At 42.2% G+C, this 27,769-nt stretch overlaps 1 protein-coding gene across 8 annotated transcripts in view; it reads right to left on the reverse strand.

The window, feature by feature from the left end:
- The window catches only part of LOC128698778 (protein MMS22-like), a 91,499-nt gene that overhangs the window by 34,807 nt on the left and 28,923 nt on the right, over positions 1-27,769 (reverse strand). For all 8 annotated transcript variants that reach the window (XM_070097695.1, XM_053791157.2, XM_070097696.1 and 5 more), the window contains exons 13-15: positions 25,126-25,248; positions 19,814-20,039; positions 18,887-19,160 (exon numbers count right to left, since the gene is read on the reverse strand). In XM_070097695.1, the coding sequence (XP_069953796.1) occupies positions 18,887-19,160; positions 19,814-20,039; positions 25,126-25,248 (623 nt within the window). The remainder of the gene's footprint in view (positions 1-18,886; positions 19,161-19,813; positions 20,040-25,125; positions 25,249-27,769) is intronic.

Consider the following 27,769-nt stretch of genomic DNA (forward strand, 5'->3'; position numbering starts at 1 on the left):
TTTTTTACATGAAATATACATGTAGTACATAAACAATACAATGGGAAGTGATGAATGAAACATTAACAGCATAACACTAACCTTTATTGGAGATTCTTCTTAGTGTATGGGAGATTGGAGGAGGAGGAGAGAGTGGATTGTTTATAGTTTGGAAGGGGAATCCCCTTCCAGCAACACCTCAGGTACCAATTGCTTTTCTGGGGTTGCTTGTCTTCTCTGTTTCTTAATGCCACTAGGACCACCTTGAGAGTCACTGGAGTCCTGTCTCGCAAAATAACTCTGAAGAGAGCTCTGTTTCTGGCATCTCTTTAACACTTCCCTAAAATGGCCCAAGACTTTGTCACTGTACATGTTGCCAATATGGCATGCAACAACCTTGTCAGGGTGATGTTTCTCCATAAAGCTTTCCATCTTACCCCACATAGTAAAAATCTCTTTAATTTCTGAAGAAGGCACCTTCTTCCATCTCTCTTCCTCCTCCTCTGCAGCAAGATTCTGAGCTGCGATGTGTTGCTCTTCCTGCTGAAGCTCTTGCAGCTCCTCAGTGGTGAGCTCTTCGTTGTGGTCTTCCACCAATTCTTCCACATCCTCCAAACTCACATCCAACCCCATGGAACTCCCCAGTGCCACAATTGATTTTACAACAGACATAGGCTCATCAGGGTCAGTCCCAAACCCTTCAAAATCCCTCTTGTCGACACAATCTGGCCACAATTTTCTCCAGGCAGAGTTCAAAGTCCTGGTAGTCACTCCCTCCCAAGCCATACCTATAAGGGTTATGCAATGGAGGTTGCTGAAGTGTTCTCTCCAGAATTCCTTTAGGGTAAAGTGAGTGTCTGTGGTCACAGTCAAGCACCTGTGAAACATTGCTTTTGTGTAGAGTTTTTCAAAGTTTGCAATGACCTGCTGGTCCATGGGCTGGAGGAGAGGAGTGGTATTCGGGGGCAAGAACTTTACTGTGATGAACCCAAACTCCTCGAAAATTAGGTCATCCAAGTTTGGAGGATGAGCAGGTGCATTGTCCATTACTAGCAGGCACTTGAGATCCAATTTCTTTTCCAGGAGATACTCCTTCACACTTGGGCCAAACACTTCATTGAACCACTCGACGAAAATTTCCCTCGTGACCCATGCCTTACTATTAGATTTCCAAAACACACACAATTTACTCTTCATAACATTGTTTTTCCTGAACACTCTGGGATTTTCAGAATGGTACACTAGTAATGGCTTCACTTTGAAATCCCCACTAGCATTAGCACAGAACATTAGCATCAGCCTGTCTTTCATAGGCTTGTGTCCTGGCATTGCCTTTTCCTCTTGTGTAATGAAGGTCCTCTTTGGTATTTTCTTCCAAAAGAGGCCTGTTTCGTCACAATTGAACACTTGTTCAGGTTTCAGTCCTTCAGCCTCTATGTACTCCTGGAATTCATGCACATATTTTTCAGCCACCTTGTGGTCTGAACTGGCAGCCTCACCATGCCTTACCACACTGTGTATTCCAGTACGGTTCTTAAATCTCTCAAACCAGCCTTTGCTGGCCTTAATTTCACTCACATCACCACTATTTGAAGGCAATTTCTTTACCAAATCTTCATGCAACTGCCTAGCCTTTTCACAAATAATCGAAGTCATAAGAGTATCGCCTGCTAATTGTTTCTCATTTATCCACACCAATAATAACTTCTCAACCTCTTCGAGTACTGGTGATTTCATTTTTGTCAGCATAGTTACCCCCTTTGCAACAACAGCGTCCTTGATTTCCTTTTTCTTGGCCACTATGGAACATAAGGTTGTGTAGGGTTTCTTATACATCCTGGCCAGTTCGGCCACACTTGTACCACTTTCATATTGTTCAATGATGGTTTTCTTAAATTCAATCGTATTTCTCACCTCTTTACCACAGGCTTGGCACTAGGAGCTTTCTTTGGAGCCATGGTAGCTTATTTAGTACTTGCAAGCACTAAAATAAATGGAATATTATGAAATATTTCGCTGGAGCACGTGAGGGGACCTTCGCTCACTGGCAAACAATGCCAGATTGGCTGCCGCCACGGCTCACACTGTGGGTACGCGTCCAGGACGAATTACGACTCGCGAGTCAACTTATGAAAAGCGAGTCCATGTTTATACGAAAATATCCCTATGATTGGCGAAATTTACGATTGCCGGGAACTACGAAAAGCGAGGGATCACTGTATTAAATTATCAATAGAACTAAGCATTAAAAACAATAAAAAGTAAAATACACACAGTACATTCAATGCTTACCTTAAAATGTTTGTAGTCTTAATGTAGGGTGAGAGGTGAGTAGTATTTATTTTGTCGGAAGTCAGGTGTAGGAGGTACATATGGTAGCCAGCCAGGCCAGGCCACCCACACATAATTTACTATGACATTTAAAGTGCAGTTGAGCGATAAAATGCACATACAGTATACTCATTACTTACCTTAAAATATTTGTAGTCGTAATGGTCTTAATGTAGGGTAAGAGGTGAGTAGTATTTATTTTGTAGGAAGTCAGATGTCGGAGGTATAGTAGCCAGCCAGGCCACCCCAAACACACATAATGGAGATAAGAGGAAATAGACAAGAACAAGAACTAGAAAGAAAATAGCAGAAAACCCAGAGGGGTGTGTATATATATGCTTGTACATGTATGTATAGTGTGACCTAAGTGTAAGGAGAAGTAGCAAGACGTACCTGAAATCTTGCATATTTATGAGACAGACAAAAGACACCAGCAATCCTACCATCATGTAAAACAATTACAGGCTTTCGTTTTACACTCACTTGGCAAGACGGTAGTACCTCCCTGGGTGGTTGCTGTCTACCAACCTACTACCTACATAAGGGCAATGTGTGGTGTAAATATTATGCAGAGAATTCGGAGTGTGGAAATTAGGAGGTGTGGAGTTACTAAAAGTATTAATCAGAGGGCTGAAGAGGGGTTGTTGAGGTGGTTTGGTTATTTAGAAAGAATGGAACAAATTAGAATGACTTGGAGAGCATATAAATCTTAAGGGGAAGGAAGGTGAAGGTAGGGGTTGTCCTCGAAAAGGTTGGAGGGAGGGGGGTAAAGGAGGTTTTGTGGGCAAGGGACTTGGACTTCCAGCAAGCATGCATGAGCGTGTTTAATAAGAGTGAATGGAGACGAATGGGTTTTGGGACCTGATGAGCTGCTGCTGCTCTGTGTGTGTGTGTGTGTGTGTGTGTGTGTGTGTGTGTGTGTGTGTGTACTCACCTAGATGAGGTTGCAGGGGTCGAGTCCAAGCTCCTGGCCCCGCCTCTTCACTGGTCGCTACTAGGTCACTCTCCCTGAACCATGAGCTTTATCGTACCTCTGCTTAAAGCTATGTATGGATCCTGCCTCCACTACATCGCTTCCCAAACTATTCCACTTACTGACTACTCTGTGATTCATCTGTGTCTTCAACTTCAAACTGTGTCCCCTTGTTACTGTGTCCAATCTCTAGAATATCCTGTCTTTGTCCACCTTGTCAATTCCTCTCAGTATTTTGTATGTCGTTATCATGTCCCCCCTATCTCTCCTGTCCTCTAGTGTTGTCAGGTTGATTTCCCTTTAACCTCTCCTCGTAGGACATACCTCTTAGCTCTGGGACTAGTCTTGTTGCAAACCTTTGCATTTTCTCTAGTTTCTTTACGTGCTTGGCTAGGTGTGGGTTCCAAACTGGTGCCGCATACTCCAATATGGGCCTAACGTACATGGTGTACAGGGTCCTGAACGATTCCTTATTAAGATGTCGGAATGCTGTTCTGAGGTTTGCTAGGCGCCCACATGCTGCAGCAGTTATTTGGTTGATGTGCACTTCAGGAGATGTGCCTGGTGTTATACTCACCCCAAGATCTTTTTCCTTGAGTGAGGTTTGTAGTCTCTGGCCCCCTAGACTGTACTCCGTCTGTGGTCTTCTTTGCCCTTCCCCAATCTTCATGACTTTGCACTTGGTGGGATTGAACTCCAGGAGCCAATTGCTGGACCAGGTCTGCAGCCTGTCCAGATCCCTTTGTAGTTCTGCCTGGTCTTCGATCGAGTGAATTCTTCTCATCAACTTCACGTCATCTGCAAACAGGGACACCTCAGAGTCTATTCCTTCCGTCATGTCGTTCACAAATACCAGAAACAGCACTGGTCCTAGGACTGACCCCTGTGGGACCCCGCTGGTCACAGGTGCCCACTCTGACACCTCGCCACGTACCATGACTCGCTGCTGTCTTCCTGACAAGTATTCCCTGATCCATTGTAGTGCCTTCCCTGTTATCCCTGCTTGGTCCTCCAGTTTTTGCACCAATCTCTTGTGTGGAACTGTGTCAAATGCCTTCTTGCAATCCAAGAATATGCAATCCACCCACCCCTCTCTCTCTTGTCTTACTGCTGTCACCATGTCATAGAACTCCAGTAGGTTTGTGACACAGGATTTCCCGTCCCTGAAACCATGTTGGCTGCTGTTGATGAGATCATTCCTTTCTAGGTGTTCCACCACTCTTCTCCTGATAATCTTCTCCATGATTTTGCATACTATACATGTCAGTGACACTGGTCTGTAGTTTAGTGCTTCATGTCTGTCTCCTTTTTTAAAGATTGGGACTACATTTGCTGTCTTCCATGCCTCAGGCAATCTCCCTGTTTCGATAGATGTACTGAATATTGTTGTTAGGGGTACACATAGCGCCTCTGCTCCCTCTCTCAATACCCATGGGGAGATGTTATCTGGCCCCATTGCCTTTGAGGTATCTAGCTCGCTCAGAAGCCTCTTCACTTCTTCCTCAGTTGTGTACACTGTGTCCAGCACTTGGTGGTGTGCCCCACCTCTCCGTCTTTCTGGAGCCCCTTCTGTCTCCTCTGTGAACACTTCTTTGAATCTCTTGTTGAGTTCCTCACATACTGTACTTCACGGTCATTTCTTGTTGTCTCTCCTCCTTCCTTCCTTAGCCTGATTACCTGGTCCTTGACTGTTGTTTTCCTCCTGATGTGGCTGTACAACAGTTTTGGGTCAGATTTGGCTTTCGCTGCTATGTCATTTTCATATTGTCTTTGGGCCTCCCTTTTTATCTGCGCATATTCGTTTCTGGCTCTACGACTTCTTTCCTTATTCTTCTGGGTCCTTTGCCTTCTATATTTCTTCCATTCCCTAGCACACTTGGTTTTTGCCTCCCTGCACCTTTGGGTAAACCATGGGCTCATCCTGGCTTTTTCATTATTCCTGTTACCCTTGGGTACAAACCTCTCCTCAGCCTCCTTGCATTTTGTTGCTACATATTCCATCATCTCATAAACTGGCTTCCCTGCCAGTTCTCTGTCCCACTGAACCCCGTTCAGGAAGTTCCTCATTCCTGTGTAGTCCCCTTTCTTGTAGTTTGGCTTCATTCATCCTGGCCTTCCTGCTTCTCCCTCCACTTGTAGCTCTACTGTGTATTTGAAGCTTAAAACCACATGGTCACTGGCCCCAAGGGGTCTTTCATATGTGATGTCCTCGATATCTGCACTACTCAAGGTGAATACTAAGTCCAGCCTTGCTGGTTCATCCTCTCCTCTCTCTCTTGTAGTGTCCCTTACGTGTTGGTACATGAAGTTTTCCAGTACCACCTCCATCATCTTAGCCCTCCATGTATCTTGGCCCCCATGCGGGTCCAAGTTCTCCCAATCGATCTCCTTGTGGTTAAAGTCACCCATGATCAGGAGCTTTGCCCTGCATGCATGAGCTCTTCTGGCCACTCTAGCCAGTGTGTCAACCATGTGCGTGCGTGCGTGCGTGCGTGTATGCGTGCATGCATGCATGTGTGTGTGTGTGTGTGTGTGTGTAAGTACTCACCTATTTGTACTGTACTTACCTATTTGTGGTTGCAGGGGTTGAGTCCTAGCTCCTGGCCCCGCCTCTTCACCGGTTGCTACTGGGCCCTCTCTCTCCCCACTCCATCAGCTTATCAAACCTCGTCTTAAAACTATGTATGGTCCCTGCCTCCACTACGTCACTTTCTAGGCTATTCCACTGCCTGACAACTCTATGACTGAAGAAATACTTCCTAATATCTCTCTGAGTCTTCTGTGTCTTCAACTTCCAACTGTGACCTCTTGTTTCTGTGTCCCCTCCCTGGAACATCCTGTCTTTGTCCACTTTGTCTATTCCACGCAGTATTTTATATGTCATTATCATGTCTCCCCTGACCCTCCTGTCCTCCAGTGTCGTCAGGCCGATTTCCCTTAACCTTTCTTCATAGAACATTCCCCTTAGCTCTGGAACTAACCTTGTCGCAAACCTTTGCACTTTCTCTTGTTTCTTGACATGCTTTATCAAGTGCGGGTTCCAAACAGGTGCTGCATACTCCAGTATGGGCCTGACGTACACTCTGTACAGTGTCTTGAATGATTCCTTACTAAGGTACTGGAACGCTGTTCTCAGGTTTGCCAGGTGCCCATATGCTGCAACAGTTATTTGGTTGATGTGTGCTTCCGGAGACATGCTCGGTGTTATACTCACCCCAAGATCTTTCTCCTTGAGCGAGGTTTGCAGTCTTTGGCCACCTAGCCTATACTCTGTCTGCGGTCTTCTGTGCCCTTTCCCTATCTTCATGACTTTGCATTTGGCGGGATTAAATTCGAGAAGCCAGTTGCTGGACCAGGTGTCCAGTCTGTCCAGGTCTCTTTGAAGTCCTGCCCGGTCCTCATCTGATTTAATTCTCCTCATTAACTTCACATCATCTGCAAAAAGGGACACTTCTGAGTCTAACCCTTCCATCATGTCGTTCACATATACCAAAAATAGCACTGGTCCTAGGACCGACCCCTGTGGGACCCCGCTTGTCATAGGTGCCCACTGTGATACATCATTACGTACCATGACTCGCTGTTGCCTCCCTGTCAGGTATTCTCTGATCCATTGCAGTGCCCTTCCTGTTATATGTGCCTGATCCTCTAGCTTCTGCACTTATCTCTTGTGAGGAACTGTGTCAAAGGCCTTCTTGCAGTCCAAGAAGATACAATCAACCCACCACTCTCTCGTGTCTTACTTCTGTTACTTTATCATAAAACTGCAGAAGGTTTGTGACAATGGATTTGCCTTCCATGAATCCGTGCTGGTTGGCATTTATACTCTTGTTCCGTTCCAGGTGCTCCACCAGTCTCCTCCTGATAATCTTCTCCATAACTTTGCATACTATACACATCAATGACACAGGTCTATAGTTTAGTGCCTTTTTTCTGTCTCCTTTTTTAAAAATGGGAACTACATTTGCCGTCTTCCATACCTCAGGTAGTTGCCTAGTTTCCAGGGACGTGTTGAAGATTGTGGTAAGTGGCACGCACAGCATGTCCGCTCCCTCTCTAAGGACCCACGGGGAGATGTTGTCCGGTCCCATTGCCTTTGAGGTATTGATGTCCCTTAGCAGTTTCTTCACCTCCTCCTGATCTATATGTATGTCGTCCAACACTTGTTGGTATATTCCTTGCTGGTGTCCCCATCTGGTCTGTCCCTCCAGAGGCCTTCCTGTCTCCACTGTAAATACTTCCTTGAATCTTATGTTGAGCTCCTCACATACCTCTCGATCGTTTCTTGTGAGTTCTCCACCTTCTTTCCTCAGCCTTATCACCTGGTCTTTGAATGTTGTCTTCCTCCTAATGTCGCTATACAGCAGTTTCGGGTCAGATTTGACTTTCAATGCTATGCCGTTTTCGTACTGTCGCTGGGCCTTCCTCCTTATCTGTGCGTACTCATACACACTACACATACATGTACACGTTTATTTATACACACTCATCTGAGTTTTCTTTGATTTTATCTTAATAGTTCTTGGTCTTATTACTTTTCCTTTTATATCCATGGGGAAGTGGAATAAGAATCTTTCCTCCGTAAGCCATGCGTGTTGTAAAAGTCAACTAAAATGCTGGGAACAATGGGCTAGTAACCCCTTTTCCTGTAAAGATTACTAAAAAATATAAGAAGAAAATTGTCAAAGTGGGAAGTCTGAATGTGCGTGGATGTTGTGCAAATGATAAGAAAGAGATGATTGTGGATGTTATGAATCAGAAGCTGGATGTCCTGGCTTTAAGTGAAATAAAGCTGAAGGGGTGGGAGAGTTTCAGTGGAGAGGAATAAATGGGATTAGGTCAGGGGTTTCAAATAGAGCTAGAGCTAAAGATGGAGTAGCAATAATGTTGAAGGATAAGATATGGCAGTAAAAGAGGGACTATAAATGTATTAATTCAAGGATTATGTGGATGTGAAAAGTGGGTTATAGTAAGTGCATATGCACCTGGAGAAGAGAGAAGTGTAGAGGAGAGAGAGAGATTTTGGGAAATATTGAGTGAATGCGTGGGGAGTTTTGAACCAAGTGTGAGAGTACTTGTGGTTGGGGATTTCAATGCTAAAGTGGGTAAAAATGTTGTGGAGGGAGTAGTAGGTAAATTTGGGGTGCCAGGGGTAAATGTAAATGGGGAGCCTTTAATTGAGCTATGTGTAGAAAGAGATTTGGTAATAAGTAATACATATTTTATGAAAAAGAGGATAAATAAATATACAAGGTATGATGTAGCACGTAATGAAAGTAGTTTGTTAGATTATGTATTGGTGGATAAAAGGTTAATGGGTAGGCTCCAGGATGTACATGTTTAAAGAGGGGCAACTGATATATCGGATCATTATTTAGTTGTAGCTACAGTTAGAGTAAGAGGTAGATGGGACAAGAGGAAGGTGGCAACAACAAGTAGGAGGGAAGTGAAAGTGTATAAACTAAGGGAGGAGGAAGTTCGGGTGAGATACAAACGACTATTGGCAGAAAGGTGGGCTAGTGTAAAGATGAGTAGTGGGGGGGGGGGTTGAAGAGGGTTGGATGAGTTTTAAAAATGCAGTATTAGAATGTGGGGCAGAAGTTTGTGGTTATAGGAGGGTGGGTGCAGGAGGAAAGAGGAGTGATTGGTGGAATGATGAAGTAAAGGGTGTGATAAGACAGAAAAAGTTAGCTTATGAGAGGTTTTTACAAAGCAGAAGCGTTATAAGAAGAGCAGAGTATATGGAGAGTAAAAGAAAGGTGAAGAGAGTGGTGAGAGAGTGCAAAAGGAGAGCAGATGATAGAGTGGGAGAGGCACTGTCAAGAAATTTTAATGAAAATAAGAAAAAAATTTGGAGTGAGTTAAACAAGTTAAGAAAGCCTAGGGAAAGTATGGATTTGTCAGTTAAAAACAGAGTAGGGGAGTTAGTAGATGGGGAGAGGGAGGTATTAGGTAGATGGCGAGAATATTTTGAGGAACTTTTAAATGTTGAGGAAGAAAGGGAGGTGGTAATTTCATGCACTGGCCAGGGAGGTATACCATCTTTTAGGAGTGAAGAAGAACAGAATGTAAGTGTGGGGGAGGTACGTGAGGCATTACGTAGAATGAAAGGGGGTAAAGCAGCTGGAACTGATGGGATCATGACAGAAATGTTAAAAGCAGGGGGGGATATAGTGTTGGAGTGGTTGGCACTTTTGTTTAATAAATGTATGAAAGAGGGGAAGGTACCTAGAGATTGGCGGAGAGCATGTATAGTCCCTTTATATAAAGGGAAGGGGGACAAAAGAGATTGTAAAAATTATAGAGGAATAAGTTATTGAGTATAACAGGAAAAGCGTACGGTAGGGTTATTATTGAAAGAATTAGAGGTAAGACAGAATGAAGGATTGCGGATGAGCAGGGAGGTTTCAGAGTGGGTAGGGGATGTGTAGATCAAGTGTTTACATTGAAGCATATATGTGAACAGTATTTAGATAAAGTTAGGGAAGTTTTCATTGTATTCATGGATTTAGAAAAGGCATATGATAGAGTGGATAGAGGAGCAATGTGGCAGATGTTGCCAAGTATATGGAATAGGTGGTAAAGTTTCTAAATTCTGTAAAGAGTTTTTAAGAGGATAGTGAGGCTCAGGTTAGGGTGTGCAGAAGAGAGGGAGACTACTTCCCAGTAAAAGTAGGTCTTAGACAGAGATGTGTAATGTCACCATGGTTGTTTAATAAATTTATAGATGGGATTGTAAAAGAAGTAAATGCTAGGGTGTTCGGGAGAGGGGTGGGATTAAATTATGGGGAATCAAATACAAAATGGGAATTGACACAGTTACTTTTTGCTGATGATACTATGCTTATGGGAGATTCTAAAGAAAAATTGCAAAGGTTAGTGGATGAGTTTGGGAGTGTGTGTAAAGGTAGAAAGTTGAAAGTGAACATAGAAAAGAGTAAGGTGATGAGGGTATCAAATGATTTAGATAAAGAAAAATTGGATATCAAATTGGGGAGTAGTAGTATGGAAGAAGTGAATGTTTTCAGATACTTACTTGGGAGTTGACGTGTCGGCGGATGGATTTATGAAGGATGAGGTTAATCGTGGAATTGATGAAGGAAAAAAGGTGAGTGGTGCGTTGAGGTATATGTGGAGCCAAAAAACGTTATCTATGGAGGCAAAGAAGGGAATGTATGAAAGTATAGTAGTACCAACCCTCTTATATGGGTATGAAGCTTGGGTTGTGAATGCAGCAGCAAGGAGGCGGTTGAAGGCAGTGGAGATGTCCTGTCTAAGGGCAATGTGTGGTGCAAATATTATGCAGAAAATTCGGAGTGTGGAAATTAGGAGAAGGTGTCGAGTTAATAAAAGTATTAGTCAGAGGGCTGAAGAGGGGTTGTTGAGGTGGTTTGGTCATTTAGAGAGAATGGATCAAAGTAGAATGACATGGAGAGCATTTAAATCTGTAGGAGAAGGAAGGCGAGGTAGGGGTCGTCCTCGAAAGGGTTGGAGAGAGGGGGTAAAGGAGGTTTTGTGGGCAAGGGGCTTGGACTTCCAACAAGCGTGCATGAGCGTGTTAGATAGGAGTGAACGGAGACGAATGGTACTTGGGACCTGACGATCTGTTGGAGTGTGAGCAGGGTAATATTTAGTGAAGGGATTCAGTGAAACCGGTTATTTTCATATAGTCGGACTTGAGTCCTGGAAATGGGAAGTACAGTGGACCCCCGCATAATGATCACCTCCGAATGCGACCAATTATGTAAGTGTATTTATGTAAGTGCGTTTGTACGTGTATGTTTGGGGCTCTGAAATGGACTAATCTACTTCACAATATTCCTTATGGGAACAAATTCGGTCAGTACTGGCACCTGAACGTACTTCTGGAGTGAAAAAATATCGTTAACCGGGGGTCCACTGTACAATGCCTGCACTTTAAAGGAGGGGTTTGGGATATTGGCAGTTTGGAGGGATATGTTGTGTATCTTTATACATATATGCTTCTAAACTGTTGTATTCTGAGCACCTCTGCAAAAACAGTGATTATGTGTGAGTGTGGTGAAAGTGTTGAATGATGATGAAAGCATTTTCTTTTTGGGGATTTTCTTTCTTTTTTGGGTCACCCTGCCTCGGTGGGAGACGGCCGACTTGTTGAAAAAAAAAAAATGAGCGTGTTAGATAGGAGTGAATGGAGACGAATGATACTTGGGACCTGACGATCTGTTGGAGTGTGAGCAGGGTAATACTTAGTGAAGGGATTCAGGGAAACCGGTTATTTTCATATAGTCGGACTTGAGTCCTGGAAATGGGAAGTACAATGCCTGCACTTTAAAGGAGGGGTTTGGGATATTGGCAGTTTGGAGGGATATGTTGTTTATCTTTATATGTGTATTCTGAGCACCTCTGCAAAAACAGTGATAATGTGTGAGTGTGGTGAAATTGTTGAATGATGATGAAAGTATTTTCTTTCTTTTTTTTGAGTCACCCTGCCTCGGTGGGAGACGGCCGACTTGTTGAAAAAAAAAAAAAAAAACAGAGTGGCAGCCGCTGCTACTCGAGGATCATTAAATTGAGGCCTGGTCACAGACCGGGCCATGGGGGCGTTGACCCCCAGAACTCTCTCCAGGTAAACATACATACATACATATATATATATATATACATATACATATATATATATATATATATATATATATATATATATATATATATATATATATATATATATATATATATATATATATATATATTATTATTATCACACTGGCCGATTCCCACCAAGGCAGGGTGGCCCGAAAAAGAAAAACTTTCACCATCATTCACTCCATCACTGTCTTGCCAGAAGGGTGCTTTACACTACAGTTTTTAAACTGCAACATTAACACCCCTCCTTCAGAGTGCAGGCACTGTACTTCCCATCTCCAGGACTCAAGTCCGGCCTGCCGGTTTCCCTGAATCCCTTCATAAAGGTTACTTTGCTCACACTCCAACAGCACGTCAAGTATTAAAAACCATTTGTCTCCATTCACTCCTATCAAACACGCTCACGCATGCCTGCTGGAAGTCCAAGCCCCTCGCACACAAAACCTCCTTTACCCCCTCCCTCCAACCCTTCCTAGGCCGACCCCTACCCCGCCTTCCTTCCACTACAGACTGATACACTCTTGAAGTTATTCTGTTTCGCTCCATTCTCTCTACATGTCCGAACCACCTCAACAACCCTTCCTCAGCCCTCTGGACAACAGTTTTGGTAATCCCGCACCTCCTCCTAACTTCCAAACTACGCATTCTCTGCATTATATTCACACCACACATTGCCCTCAGACATGACATCTCCACTGCCTCCAGCCTTCTCCTCGCTGCAACATTCATCACCCACGCTTCACACCCATATAAGAGCGTTGGTAAAACTATACTCTCATACATTCCCCTCTTTGCCTCCAAGGACAAAGTTCTTTGTCTCCACAGACTCCTAAGTGCACCACTCACTCTTTTTCCCTCATCAATTCTATGATTCACCTCATCTTTCATAGACCCATCCGCTGACACGTCCACTCCCAAATATCTGAATACGTTCACCTCCTCCATATATATATATATATATATATATATTCTTTCAATAATATGGTAGAGTTATTATTGAAAGAATTAAGAGTAAGACAGAGAATAGGATAGCAGATGAACAAGGAGGTTTTAGGAAAGGTAGGGGTGTGTGGACCAGGTGTTTGCAGTGAAACATATAAGTGAACAGTATTTAGATAAGGCTAAAGAGGTCTTTGTGGCATTTATGGATTTGGAAAAGGCATATGACAGGGTGGATAGGGGGGCAATGTGGCAGATGTTGCAGGTGTATGGTGTAGGAGGTAGGTTACTGAAAGCAATGAAGAGTTTTTACGAGGATAGTGAAGCTCAAGTTAGAGTATGTAGGAAAGAGGGAAATTATTTCCCAGTAAAAGTAGGCCTTAGACAAGGATGTGTCATGTCACCGTAGTTGTTTAATATATTTATAGATGGGGTTGTAAGAGAAGTAAATGCGAGGGTCTTGGCAAGAGGCGTGGAGTTAAAAGATAAAGAATCACACATAAAGTGGGAGTTGTCACAGTTGCTCTTTGCTGATGACACTGTGCTCTTGGGAGATTCTGAAGAGAAGTTGCAGAGATTGGTGGATGAATTTGGTAGGGTGTGCAAAAGAAGAAAATTGAAAGTGAATACAGGAAAGAGTAAGGTTATGAGGATAACAAAAAGATTAGGTGATGAAAGATTGGATATCAGATTGGAGGGAGAGAGTATGGAGGAGGTGAATGTATTCAGATATATGGGAGTGGACGTGTCAGCGGATGGGTCTATGAAAGATGAGGTGAATCTTAGAATTGATGAGGGGAAAAGGGTGAGTGGTGCACTTAGGAGTCTGTGGAGACAAAGAACTTTGTCCTTGGAGGCAAAGAGGGGAATGTATGAGAGTATAGTTTTACCAACGCTCTTATATGGGTGTGAAGCATGGGTGATGAATGTTGCAGCGAGGAGAAGGCTGGAGGCAGTGGAGATGTCATGTCTGAGAGCAATGTATGGTGTGAATATAATGCAGAGAATTCGTAGTTTGGAAGTTAGGAGGAGGTGCGGGATTACCAAAACTGTTGTCCAGAGGGCTGAGGAAGGGTTGTTGAGGTGGTTCGGACATGTGGAGAGAATGGAGCGAAACAGAATAACTTCAAGAGTGTATCAGTCTGTAGTGGAAGGAAGGCGGGGTAGGGGTCAGCCTAGGAAAGGTTGGAGGGAGGGGGTAAAGGAGGTTTTGTGTGCGAGGGGGCTTGGACTTCCAGCAGGCATGCGTGAGCGTGTTTGATAGGAGTGAATGGAGACAAATGGTTTTTAATACTTGACGTGCTGTTGGAGTGTGAGCAAAGTAACCTTTATGAAGGGATTCAGGGAAACCGGCAGGCCGGACTTGAGTCCTGGAGATGGGAAGTACAGTGCCTGCACTCTGAAGGAGGGGTGTTAATGTTGCAGTTTAAAAACTGTAGTGTAAAGCACCCTTCTGGCAAGACAGTGATGGAGTGAATGATGGTGAAAGTTTTTCTTTTTCGGGCCACCCTGCCTTGGTGGGAATCGGCCAGTGTGATAATAAAAAAAAAATAAAAATAAAATATATATATATTTTTTTTTTCAACAAGTCGGCCGTCTCCCACCGAGGCAGGGTGACCCAAAAAAGAAAGAAAATCCCCAAAAAGAAAATACTTTCATCATCATTCAACACTTTCACCACACTCGCACATTAACACTGTTTTTGCAGAGGTGCTCAGAATACAACAGTTTAGAAGCATACACATATAAAGATACACAACATATCCCTCCAAACTGCCAATATCCCAAAACCCCTCTTTTAAAGTGCAGGCATTGTACTTCCCATTTCCAGGACTCAAGTCCGACTATATGAAAATAACCGGTTTCCCTGAATCCCTTCACTAAATATTACCCTGCTCACACTCCAACAGATCGTCAGGTCCCAAGTACCATTCATCTCCATTCACTCCTATCTAACACGCTCACGCACGCTTGCTGGAAGTCCAAGCCCCTTGCCCACAACACCTCCTTTACCCCCTCTCTCCAACCCTTTCGAGGATGACCCCTACCCCGCCTTCCTTCCCCTATAGATTTATATGCTTTCCATGTCATTCTACTTTGATCCATTCTCTCTAAATGACCAAACCACCTCAACAACCCCTCTTCTGCCCTCTGACTAATACTTTTATTAACTCCACACCTTTTCCTAATTTCCACATTCCAAATTTTCTGCATAATATTTACACCACACATTGCCCTTAAACAGGACATCTCCACTGCCTCCAACCGTCTCCTCGCTGCTGCATTTACCACCCAAGCTTCACACCCATATAAGAGTGTTGGTACTACTATACTTTCATACATTCCCTTCTTTGCCTCCGTAGATAACGTTTTTTGACTCCACATATACCTCAACGCACCACTCACCTTTTTTCCCTCATCAATTCTATGATTAACCTCATCCTTCATAAATCCATCTGCACACACACACACACACACACACACACACACACACACACACACACACAAACAAAGATCTTCAACACATCACTTGAAACTGGGCAACTCCCTGAGGTATGGAAAATGGCAAATGTAGTCCCAATTTTTAAAAAGGGAGACAGACATGAGGCACTAAACTACAGACCTGTATCACTAACGTGTATAGTATGCAAGGTCATGGAGAAGATCATCAGGAGGAGAGTGGTGGGGCACCTGGAAAGAAACAAGTGTATAATTGACAACCAGCACGGTTTCAGGGAAGGAAAATCCTGTGTCACAAACCTACTAGAGTTTTATGACAAGGTGACAGAGGTAAGACAAGAGAGAGAGGGGTGGATCGACTGCATATTTTTGGACTGCAAGAAGGCCTTCGACACAGTTCCTCACAAGAGGTTACTGCAAAAGCTAGAGGATCAGGCACACATAACAGGAAAGGCACTGCAATGGATCAGAGAATACCTGTCAGGGAGGCAACAACGAGTCATGGTACGCGACGAGGTGTCAGAGTGGGCGCCTGTGACAAGCGGGGTTCCACAGGGGTCAGTCCTAGGACCTGTGCTGTTCTTGATATACGTGAACGACATAACGGAAGGGATAGACTCAGAAGTGTCCTTGTTTGCAGACGATGTGAAGTTAATGAGAAGAATCGAATCGGACGAGGATCAGGCAGGACTACAAAGAGATCTGGACAGGCTACAAGCCTGGTCCAGCAACTGGCTCCTTGAATTTAACCCTGCCAAATGCAAAGTCATGAAGATTGGGGAAGGGCAAAGAAGACCGCAAACACAATATAGTTTAGATGGCCAAAGACTGCAAACCTCACTCAAGGAAAAAGATCTGGGGGTGAGTATAACACCGAGCATATCTCCTGAGGCGCACATAAATCAGATAACTGCTGCAGCATACGGGCGCCTGGCAAACCTACGGATAGCGTTCCGATACCTCAGTAAGGATTCGTTTAAGACTCTGTACACCATCTACGTCAGGCCCATACTGGAGTATGCAGCACCAGTTTGGAATCCACACCTAGTCAAGCACGTCAAGAAATTAGAGAAAGTGCAAAGGTTTGCAACAAGACTAGTCCCAGAGCTATGGGGATTGTCCTATGAAGAAAGGTTGAGGGAAATCGGCCTGACGACACTGGAGGCCAGGAGGGTCAGGGGAGACATGATAACGACATATAAAATACTGCGCGGAATAGACGAGGTGGACAAAGACGGGATGTTCCAGAGATGGGACACAGACACAAGAGGTCACAATTGGAAGTTGAAGACTCAGATGAATCAAAGGGATGTTAGGAAGTATTTCTTCAGTCATAGAGTAGTCAGGCCATGGAATAGCCTAGAAAGTGATGTGGTGGAGGCAGGAACCATACATAGTTTTAAGGCGAGGTATGATAGAGCTCATGGGGCAGGGAGAGAGAGGACCTAGTAGCAATCAGCGAAGAGGCGGGGCCAGGAGCTGTGACTCGACCCCTGCAACCACAAATAGGTGAGTACAAATAGGTGAGTACACATACATTGTTGTTAGGGGTACACATAGTGCCTCTGCTCCCTCTCTCAATACCCATGGGGAGATGTTGTCTGGCCCCATTGCCTTTGAGTGAGCTAGATACCTCAAAGGCAATGGGGCCAGACAACATCTCCCCATGGGTATTGAGAGAGGGAGCAGAGGCGCTATGTGTACCCCTAACAACAATATTCAATACATCTATCAAAACAGGGAGATTGCCTGAGGCATGGAAGACAGCAAATGTAGTCCCAATCTTTAAAAAAGGAGACAGACATGAAGTATTAAACTACAGACCAGTGTCACTGACATGTATAGTATGCAAAATCATGGAGAAGATTATCAGGAGAAGAGTGGTGGAACACCTAGAAAGGAATGATCTCATCAACAGCAGCCAACATGGTTTCAGGGACGGGAAATCCTGTGTCACAAACCTACTGGAGTTCTATGACATGGTGACAGCAGTAAGACAAGAGAGAGAGGGGTGGGTGGATTGCATATTCTTGGACTGCAAGAAGGCGTTTGACACAGTTCCACACAAGAGATTGGTGCAAAAACTGGAGGACCAAGCAGGGATAACAGGGAAGGCACTACAATGGATCAGGGAATACTTGTCAGGAAGACAGCAGCGAGTCATGGTAAGTAGCGAGGTGTCAGAGTGGGCACCTGTGACCAGCGGGGTCCCACAGGGGTCAATCCTAGGACCAGTGCTGTTTCTGGTATTTGTGAACGACATGACGGAAGGAATAGACTCTGAGGTGTCCCTGTTTGCAGATGACGTGAAGTTGATGAGAAGAATTCACTCGATCGAAGACCAGGCAGAACTACAAAGGGATCTGGACAGGCTGCAGACCTGGTCTAGCAATTGGCTCCTGGAGTTCAATCCCACCAAGTGCAAAGCCATGAAGATTGGGGAAGGGCAAAGAAGACCGCAGATGGAGTACAGTCTAGGGGGCCAGAAACTACAAACCTCACTCAAGGAAAAAGATCTTGGGGTGAGTATAACACCAGGCACATCTCCTGAAGCGCACATCAACCAAATAACTGCTGCAGCATATGGGCGTCTAGCAAACCTCAGAACAGCATTCCAACATCTTAATAAAGAATCGTTCAGGACCCTGTACACCGTGTACGTTAGGCCCATATTGGAGTATGCGGCACCAGTTTGGAACCCACACCTAGCCAAGCACGTAAAGAAACTAAAGAAAGTGTAAAGGTTTGCAACAAGACTAGTCCCAGAGCTAAGAGGTATGTCCTACGAGGAGAGGTTAAGGGAAATCAACCTGACGACACTGGAGGACAGGAGAGATAGGGGGGACATGATAACAACATACAAAATACTGAGAGGAATTGACAAGGTGGACAAAGACAGGATGTTCCAGAGATGGGACACAGCAACACGGGGACACAGTTGGAAGTTGAAGACACAGATGAATCACAGGGATGTTAGGAAATATTTCTTCAGCCACAGAGTAGTCAGTAAGTGGAATAGTTTGGGAAGCGATGTAGTGGAGGTAGGATCCATACATAGCTTTAAGCAGAGGTATGATAAAGCTCGCGGTTCAGGGAGAGTGACCTAGTAGCGATCAGTGAAGAGGCAGGGCCAGGAGCTCGGACTCGACCCCCACAACCTCAACTAGGTGAGTACAACTAGGTGAGTACACACACACACACACACACACACACACACAAAACATGAAACTTGAAATTTTGGAAATTTTCCAGACATAATGGAGAGACATAGTACTCACGGAGAATGTAAACAAATTGGGTGGGGCACAGTGACCGTATTAGAAAGTCAGGTGGGGGAGCCGTATAGCTAGTTTTGGTCACAACCTGAAATGTCCGTATTAGCAGAATGCCATAAGGCGGGGTCCTACTGTATATATATGCTTGCACATGCATGTGTAGCATGACCTAAGTGTAAGTAGAAGTAGGAAGATGTATCTGAAATCTTGCATGCTTATGAGACAGAAAAAAGACACCAGCAATCCTACCATCCATAACTACAGCATCCTTTAATTATTCCTCACTGTACTGTAGGTGTCTTACCTCTGTTTCTGAAAACTTTTTAGAGACTCCTCGTACCAGAGACTTGGCAGCTGCAAAGGGACAAGGAAGTGGCTGGTGAGGAAGAACTGCTGTTGTGCTTGGTAAAGTCCTTATCTTAGAAGTGAGCACTATGACTTCTTCACAATCTCCTAGAATCACTAGAGCTGACAACCAGCCAGAGATCAAGAGACCTTCGTATGCTGAACACATACTACTCATCAAGGACATACTGCCTGGTCGGTCTAAAAGTGATGATGTGTACTGTATGGTGCACCTATTTGAAGAAAAAATATCTATTACTATTGTAATACATAGATACAAGTTACACAACTACATGATGACCTTTTGAAACAATTTTTTTTTAACACACTGGCCGTCTCCCACCAAGATAGGGCGACCCAAAAAAGAAATACTTTCACCATCATTCACTTCATCATTGTCTTACCAGAGGCACACCGATACTAAAGTTCAGACGCCCCTTCAAACTGCAAATATCCCCACCTCTCCTTCAGAGTGCAAGCACAGCACTTGCCACTTCCAGGACTCTTAGTCCAGCTAACCAGTATTCCTGAATCACTTCACAAAATAATACCTTGCTCATACTCCAACAGCTCATCAAGTCTCAAAAACTATTTGTCTCCACCTATCTAACAAGCTCACACACACACACACTTGCTGGATGTCCAAGCCCCTCATAAACAAAACCTCCTTTACACCCTCTCTCCAACCTTTCCTAGGGAGACCCCCTACCTCACTTCCTCTCACCTACAGATTTATATACTCTCCAAGTCATCCTATTTATCCCCAACCTCTAAATATCCAAACCACCTCAACAACCCCTCCAAAAAAAACAAAAAAATTTACAACCAAATATACAAGTAAAAAAAGGAAGTGAAGAGATTAAAACTTTTAAAGGAAACTACTAACAGTGGGTTTACAGCCTCATTTGTTAGAAAATAAGTAAAGAGTCCTAAAGCTGCTTCTCTCAGTCCTGAAGTAGAGCTGCTGCTCTCCCGACCCAAACAGAAGGTAAGTGAAGCAGCCACTGATGCAAGAGCAGCTGGTGGTGTCAGAGTGGTTGCTTGAGATTTGATAAAGGTCCCAAATTCTTTCCAAATTACTTCAACAACTTCAGAGCCCATTCCTCCTCCTCCTGAAACAATAAAGACCTTAAAATAGTTTTAATACCATCACTCCCTAAAATTATTCATGAAACCTGCTAATTACATTTTCAAACAAACAGTAAATCAACAAGGGTAAAAACTGTAGAAATAATTAAGAGGTGTACTGCAAAACTGTGCTGTATTTATCTAGGTGAAGTAGAGCTTGGTCATACAGAATGTGAAAAAGACTTGGGAGTCATGGTAAGCAGAAATCTAAAGCCAAGACAGCAGTGCCTCAGTGTGCGCAACAAGGCCAACAGATTACTTGGATTTATCTCAAGAAGTATAAGTAACAGAAGTCCAAAAGTTATTTTACAGCTCTATACATCACTAGTGAGGCCTCATTTAGATTATGCTGCTCAGTTTTGGTCCCCTTACTACAGGATGGACATAGACTCATTAGAGAACATACAGAGAAGAATGACTAAAATGATTTACTGTGTAAGGAACCTCCCGTATGAAGATAGACTTAAAGCCTTAAATCTCCACTCTCTGGAGAGGCGTAGAATGAGGGGAGATATCATTGAAGTGTATAAGTGGATGACGGGCATAAACAAGGGAGACATTAATAAAGTACTGAGGGTGCCGAACCAGGTAAGAACCAGGAATAATGGATTTAAGTTGGATAAATTTAGATTTAGAAAGGACATAGGTAAGTACTGGTTTTCTAACAGAGTTGTAGATGCGTGGAACAGTCTTCCCAGTGGGGTGATAGAGGCTAGGACCTTGGGTAGCTTTAAGAAGAGACTGGACAAATATATGAGTGGGAGGGGCTGGGTTTGATTGGTGTTGGGGGGTGCGGGAGTTGTTTCTTGAGTAGCTTTAGGTAGATGTCGTTTTGATAAGGACCTGCCTCGTATGGGCCAGTAGGCCTTCTGCAGTGTTCCTACATTCTTATGTTCTTATGTTCTTATGTTATGGCTGTATTTAGTGAAAAAAAAAGTTCTCCATAGATTATTTAAAAAAATAAAAATAGCTAATTTTTTATAAAATATTGAGGCAAGTGATGGTTTTTCAAGAAAAACGATGGGCATGAAAGAAATATTGGAATCTCATTAAAAGTTTAATGAGAAAGACCAAGAAATTGATAAAATAAAGATATGATATTTCAAGGTTACTAATTTTGATTTGTAAGATAAAGTATGAATAAAGGAGTAGTAATATAGAGAGATGCAGAAAATGAAGCTTTGTGTACAGTCTATAGAAATTTTATAGAGATAAAAAGAATGGCTATTCTAAGTGAATGGACAACACTTCATAACTGGTAATTAAAACAAGTATGGATATAACAAAATAAGAATGCAGTGGCAATATCTACATGAGATGAGTATGACAGTTTTTATTACTTAGTTCTCATAAAAAAAATTAAAAATTACATGTTACATGTACAGAAAATAATGTAAAATGAGGAAGAATGATATATGTCAGTAAGTGGCATATATCATTTACTAAGGAAAGAGGGGTAGGGGTCGTCCTCGAAAGGGTTGGAAAGAGGGGGTAAAGGAGGTTTTGTGGGTGAGGGGCTTGGACTTCCAGCAAGCGTGCATGAGCGTGTTAGATAGGAGTGAATGGAGATGAATGATACTTGGGACCTGACGATCTGTTGGAGTGTGAGCAGGGTAATATTTAGTGAAGGGATTCAGGGAAACCGGTTATTTTCATATAGTCGGACTTGAGTCCTGGAAATGGGAAGTACAATGCCTGCACTTTAAAGGAGGGGTTTGGGATATTGGCAGTTTAGAGGGATATGTTGTGTATCTCTATACGTATATGCTTCTAAACTGTTGTATTCTGAGCACCTCTGCAAAAGCAGTGATAATGTGTGAGTGTGGTGAAAGTGTTGAATGATGATGAAAGTATTTTCTTTTTGGGGATTTTCTTTCTTTTTTTTTTTGGGTCACCCTGCCTCGGTGGGAGACGGCCGACTTGTTGAAAAAAAAAAAAAAAAAAAAAAAATAAGAAGAAACACTTTCTTCTTTTTTGAGTCACCCTTGCCCCAGTGGGAAACCACCAGTGTTAAAATACACATATAAATAGTTAATAAGGTTAGGACAAAATTTCTGTGAGGTAGAGTTACTACATAATTTTTTTTTTAACACACCAGCCAACTCCCACCAAGGCAGGGTGACCCAAAAAAAGAAAGAAAGAAACACTTTCACCATCAATCACACGTAATCACTGTCTCTGCAGAAGTGCCCAGATGTGACAGTTTAGATGCCACTCCAAACAGCCAATATCCCAAAGCGCAGGTATTGTACTTCCCACCTCCAGGACTCAAGTCCAGTTTTCTTCTTTTTATTTTTAGTAAGCTATACGGGTAAAGGGGTTACTAGCCCATTGCTCCCAACATTTTAGTTGACTTTTACAACACACATGGCTTATGGAGGAAAAATTCTTATTCCATTTCCCCATGGATGTGAAAGGAAAATAAGTAATAAGAACAAGAACTATTAGGAAACAAAACAAAACTCTGATGAGTGTATATACATAAATGTGTGCAGACATGTGTAGTGTGACCTAACTGTAAGTAAAAGTAGCAAGATATACCTGTTATCTTGTGTGTTTATGAGACAGAAAAGAAAAGACATCAGCACTCTTACCATCATGTAAAACAAATACAGGTCTTACACTCAATTGGCAGGACAGTAGTACTTCCCTGGGTAGTTGCTGTCTACTAACCAACTACATGAAATGACAAATAATATCTATTGTAATATATCTGTTGTACCTGAGTGCCTCTGCAAAAACAATGATTATGTATGAATGATGGTGAAAGTGTTGAATGATAGCGAAAGTTTTTTCTTTCTTTTTTGGGTTTTTCTTTCTTTTTGTGGGTCACCCTGCCTCGGTAGGAAAAGGTGGACGTGTTAAAATAAATATGTTGATGATAGCCTCCCTTCACTCTTCACTCTCCCTTTTTTCTCTCTTTTGCACTAAACTACTCTCACTACTTTCTACTACCACTATTTCTTCTACAACTACTTCTACTGACTACCACTACCACCACTACCTCTTCTTCTTCCTCTCTTGTTCCTGTCCCATTTCACGCTCACCTATATATAATGGCTTCCTCACTCTTTTGTGTTGATGTGACTTTGTAAATGATCCAAGTTAGACCAAAACATCATCGTAAGCTCCTCTCTCCTATATGCAGGTTATTTGTGCATTGTTCCAGTCCTCATTTAATGAAAGAGTTCTGTTCCTAAGACCAAATCAGCAAATGAATTCATCACTAATCAAGGAGCATACTATAATGGTAGTGGGTCTATGTCAACCATCTTTGATATTATTTTAATGTCACCTTTGCTCCATTTATAACATTTTCAGTATGTTTTGAAATGTTTATACAGTAGTGTACTGTATATTGTAATAAACAGAAGAGAAGAAATAAGCTTTAACCCTTTCAGGGTCCGTCCCGTAGATCTACGGCTTTACAGTGAGTGTCCAAACCGTAGATCTACGCCATGAGCTCAGCTCACTCTGATAAACTGTGAGTGGTACATTTGGGCCTAGATATGAGAGAATACATCTATGTGGTATGTGTGCACCACGTAAAACAGATCCTGCAGCACACTGTGTATAATAAGAGAAAAAAACTGAAATCATGATTTTTCGATTAAAACAGCAACTTTGCAGTGTTTTTTCGTATGTTTTTTATAGTTGTATTTGCGATTTCTTGGTCTCATTTGATAGAATGGAAGACATATTACAGAAATAGAGATGATTTTCATTGGTTTTAGCACTGGAAATGGCTTGAAACTGAGCTCAAAGTAGTGGAAATGTTAAATTTTTGCCAATATTCAAGAGTAAACAAACGACCTCACACGTCTAATACACGTCAGCTGGTGGGTCTAATATACATTCACAAATATGGTGATGATATTTATATAATTATTACAGTATTGCATAACAGTAAATCTTCTATTTTTTGGTGTGAATAAAAATTCATTATGTGAATAAAAAATCAAAATGGAATTTATTTGTAAAGCCTCAAAACATAACTAATGAACAGAGGAAATGTTAGTTTAGTGCCAGGAATGCCTACATTGTTTATTCTGGACCCTATTTTGAAATTGGAATATTTTGAACTTTGTGTTAAATTGGCCAAATTAACAATTTCCGATCACTTTATTTTGTAGTTGAAACAGTTGACTTGGCGATTTCTTGTGCTCAATCGATAGAATAGAAGTAATACTAGTGAAATAGCTAAGAATTTGGTTGATTGGAATAATGTAATTGGCCTAAAATGGGAGTCAAAGTCGGCAAAATCGCCGATTCGTGAACATCGCTGACACATCAAAATTCGCAAGAGCATAATTTCATCAATTTTCCACCAAATTTCATACTTTTTGTTTTATTACCTTCACAAAAAGATTCTCTACAATTTCATAAGAAAAAATAACAAATTTTTTTTTTTAAAATTCTTGGACACTGGTGCGTGACTCCAGATTTGGGCCTTGGACCCTGAAAGGGTTAATATACATTATTTAGGTATGCACACTGGTCAGAGAGCCCGTTATAAGTTCAAGTTGTCAGTAAACGAGTACGTTGCTAAGTGAGGAGAGGCTGTACATGTTTTACAGAAAAACCCGTAAAGTTTATTCAGTTCAAGGAAACTACATATTTTTGTACATAGTTTATAGGGTACTTTAAAACAGCTGAGAAAAGGTTTACAATTCTGTAGTTGAATGGTAATAAAAAAATCAAAGTTTCTAGAACATGAATCCCACCAATTCCTTGAACTGTAGTACAGTACAGTAAACTATAAATCTACAGTAACATACAGTGATATCAGATGATTTTTTTTTTTTTTTCAACAAGTCGGTCGTCTCCCACCGAGGCAGGGTGACCCAAAAAAAAGAAAGAAAATCTCCAAAAAGAAAATACTTTCATCATCATTCAACACTTTCACCACACTTGCACATTATCATTGTTTTTGCAGAGGTGCTCAGAATACAACAGTTTAGAAGCATATACATATAAAGATACACAACATATCCCTCCAAACTGCCAATATCAGATGTATATACAGTAATTAAATACAGACTTGGCTTCAGATATCATTCTCATACTGACCTGCCAGGTACTGAGGCTTTGAAGAAATGTCAAGAACTTTGCTGAGGGCTGCATCCATGGCACTAAGAAGAGCTTTAGTTTCAACAATGCCAACATGTTGAAGGACACCACTCAAACCTCCACCTGAAAATATACAAGAACAATAACATTTTGAATCATGGATGAGAATATAAGAGAGAATTACTATGAAGATAGCAGTAAAAAAATTTTTTTCCAACAAACCGGCCGCATCCCACCAAGGCAGGGTGGCCCAAATGGAAAAACGAAAGTTTCTACTTTTAAATTTACTAACATATACAGGAGAAGGGGTTACTAACCCTTTGCTCCCAGCATTTTAGTCACCTCTTACAACACGCATGGCTTACGGAGGAAGAATTCAGTTCCACTTTCCCCATGGAGATAAGCAAACATAAACAACCACCCAGGGAGGTACTACCGTCCTGCCAAGTGAGTGTAAAACAAAAGCCTGTAATTGTTTTACATGATGGTAGGATTGCTGGTGTCTTTTTTCTGTTTCATAAACATGCAAGATTTCACATACATCATGCTGCTTCTACTTACACTTAGGTCATACTACACATACATGTACAAGCATATACAGTGGACCCTCGCCTAACGAACGCATCGCATGACGTTAAATTCGACTAACGATACATTTTAACGCTAACATTTTGCCTCGGCTAACGCTAAAAAACTCGCCTAACGATATTCGTTCTTGGGCACCAATTAATATTGTTAGGTGAGGGTTCACTGTATATACACACCCCTCTGGGTTTCCTGCTATTTTCTTTCTAATTCTTGTTCATTTCCTCTTATCTCCATGGGGAAGTGGAACAGAATTCTTCTTCCGTAAGCCATGCGTGTTGTAAGAGGCGACTAAAATGCCGGGAGCAAGGGGCTAGTAACCCCTTCTCCTGTGTAAATTACTAAATTTGAAAAGAGAAACTTTTATTTTTCTTTATGGGCCACCCCGCCTCGGTGGGATACGACCGGTTTCTTGAAAGAAGAAGAAAGAAGTTCTTGTTCTTATTGCTTTTCCTTTTATATCCATGGGGAAGTGGAATAAGAATCTTTCCTCTGTAAGCCATGCATGTTGTAAAAGTCAACTAAAATGTCGGGAACAATGGGCTAGTAACCTCTTTTCCCGTATAGCCTACTAAAAAGAAAAAGAAGAAAACCGTCAAAGTGGGATGTTTGAATGTGCATGGATGTTGTGCTAATGATAAGAGATGATTGTGGATGTTATGAATGAGAAGAAACCGGACGTCCTGGCTTTAAGTGAAACAAAGCTGAAGGGGGTGGGAGAGTTTCAGTGGGGAGAAATACAAAGGATTAAGTCAGGAGTTTCAAATAGAGTTAGAGCTAAAGATGGAGTACCAATAATGTTGAAGGATAAGTTATGGCAGGAAGAGGGAATATAAATCTATTAATTCAAGGATTATGAGTAAAATAAGGGTTGAATGTGAAAAGTGGGTTATAGCAAGCATTTATGCACCTGGAGAAGAGCAAAGTGTAGAGGAGAGAGAGAGATTTTGGGAAATGTTGAGTAAGTGCATGGGGAGTTTTGAACCAAGTGTGAGAGTACTTGTGGTTGGGGATTTCAATGCTAAAGTAGGTAAAAATGTTGTGGAGGGTGTACTAGGTAAATTTGGGGTGCCAGGGGTAAATGAAAATGGGGAGCCTTTAATTGAGCTATGTGTAGAAAGAGGTTTGGTAATAAATAATACATTAGTTTATGAAAAAGTGGATAAATAAGTATACAAGGTATAATATAGCACATAATGAAAGTGGTGTTAGATTATGTATTGGTGAATAAAAGGTTGATGGGTAGGCTCCAGGATGTACATGTTTAGAGAGGGGCAACTGATATATTGGATCATTATTTAGTTGTAGTTACAGTTAGAGTGAGAAGTAGATGGGACAAAAGGAAAATGGCAACAACAAATAAGAGAGAGGTGAAAGTGTATAAACTAAGGGAGGAGGAAGTTCGGGTGAGATATAAGCAACTAAGTGTGTATTGGCAAAAAGGTCGGCTAGTGCAAGTATGAGTAGGGGGGGGGTGGTTGAAGAGGGTTGGAATAGTTTTAAAAATGTGGTATTAGAATGTGGGACAGAAGTTTGTCACTATAGAAGGGTGGGTGCAGGAGGAAAGAGGGGTGATTGGTGGAATGATGAAGTAAAGAGTGTGATAAAAGAGAAAAAGGTAGCTTATGAGAGTTTTTTACAAAGCAGAAGTGTTAAAAGAAGAGCAGAGTATATGGAGAGTAAAAGAAAGGTGAAGAGAGTGGTGAGAGAGTGCAAAAGGAGAACAGATGATAGAGTGGGAAAGGCACTGTCAAGAAATTTTGATGAAAGCAAGAAAAAAAATTGGAGTGAGTTAAACAAGTTAAGAAAGCCTAGGGAACAAATGGATTTGTCAGTTAAAAACAGAGTAGGGGAGTTAGTAGATGGGGAGATGGAGGTATTGGGTAGATGGCAGGAATATTTTGAGGAACTTATAAATGTCGATGAAGAAAGGGAGGCAGTAATTTCATGCACTGGCCAGGGAGGTATAACATCTTGTAGGAGTGAAAAAGAGCAGGATGTGAGTGTGGTGGAGGTGTGTGAGGCATTACGTAGAATGAAAGGGGGTAAAGCAGCTCAA

The sequence above is a fragment of the Cherax quadricarinatus genome, chromosome 59 (assembly GCF_038502225.1).
Source record: "Cherax quadricarinatus isolate ZL_2023a chromosome 59, ASM3850222v1, whole genome shotgun sequence".
Taxonomy (NCBI): domain Eukaryota; kingdom Metazoa; phylum Arthropoda; class Malacostraca; order Decapoda; family Parastacidae; genus Cherax; species Cherax quadricarinatus.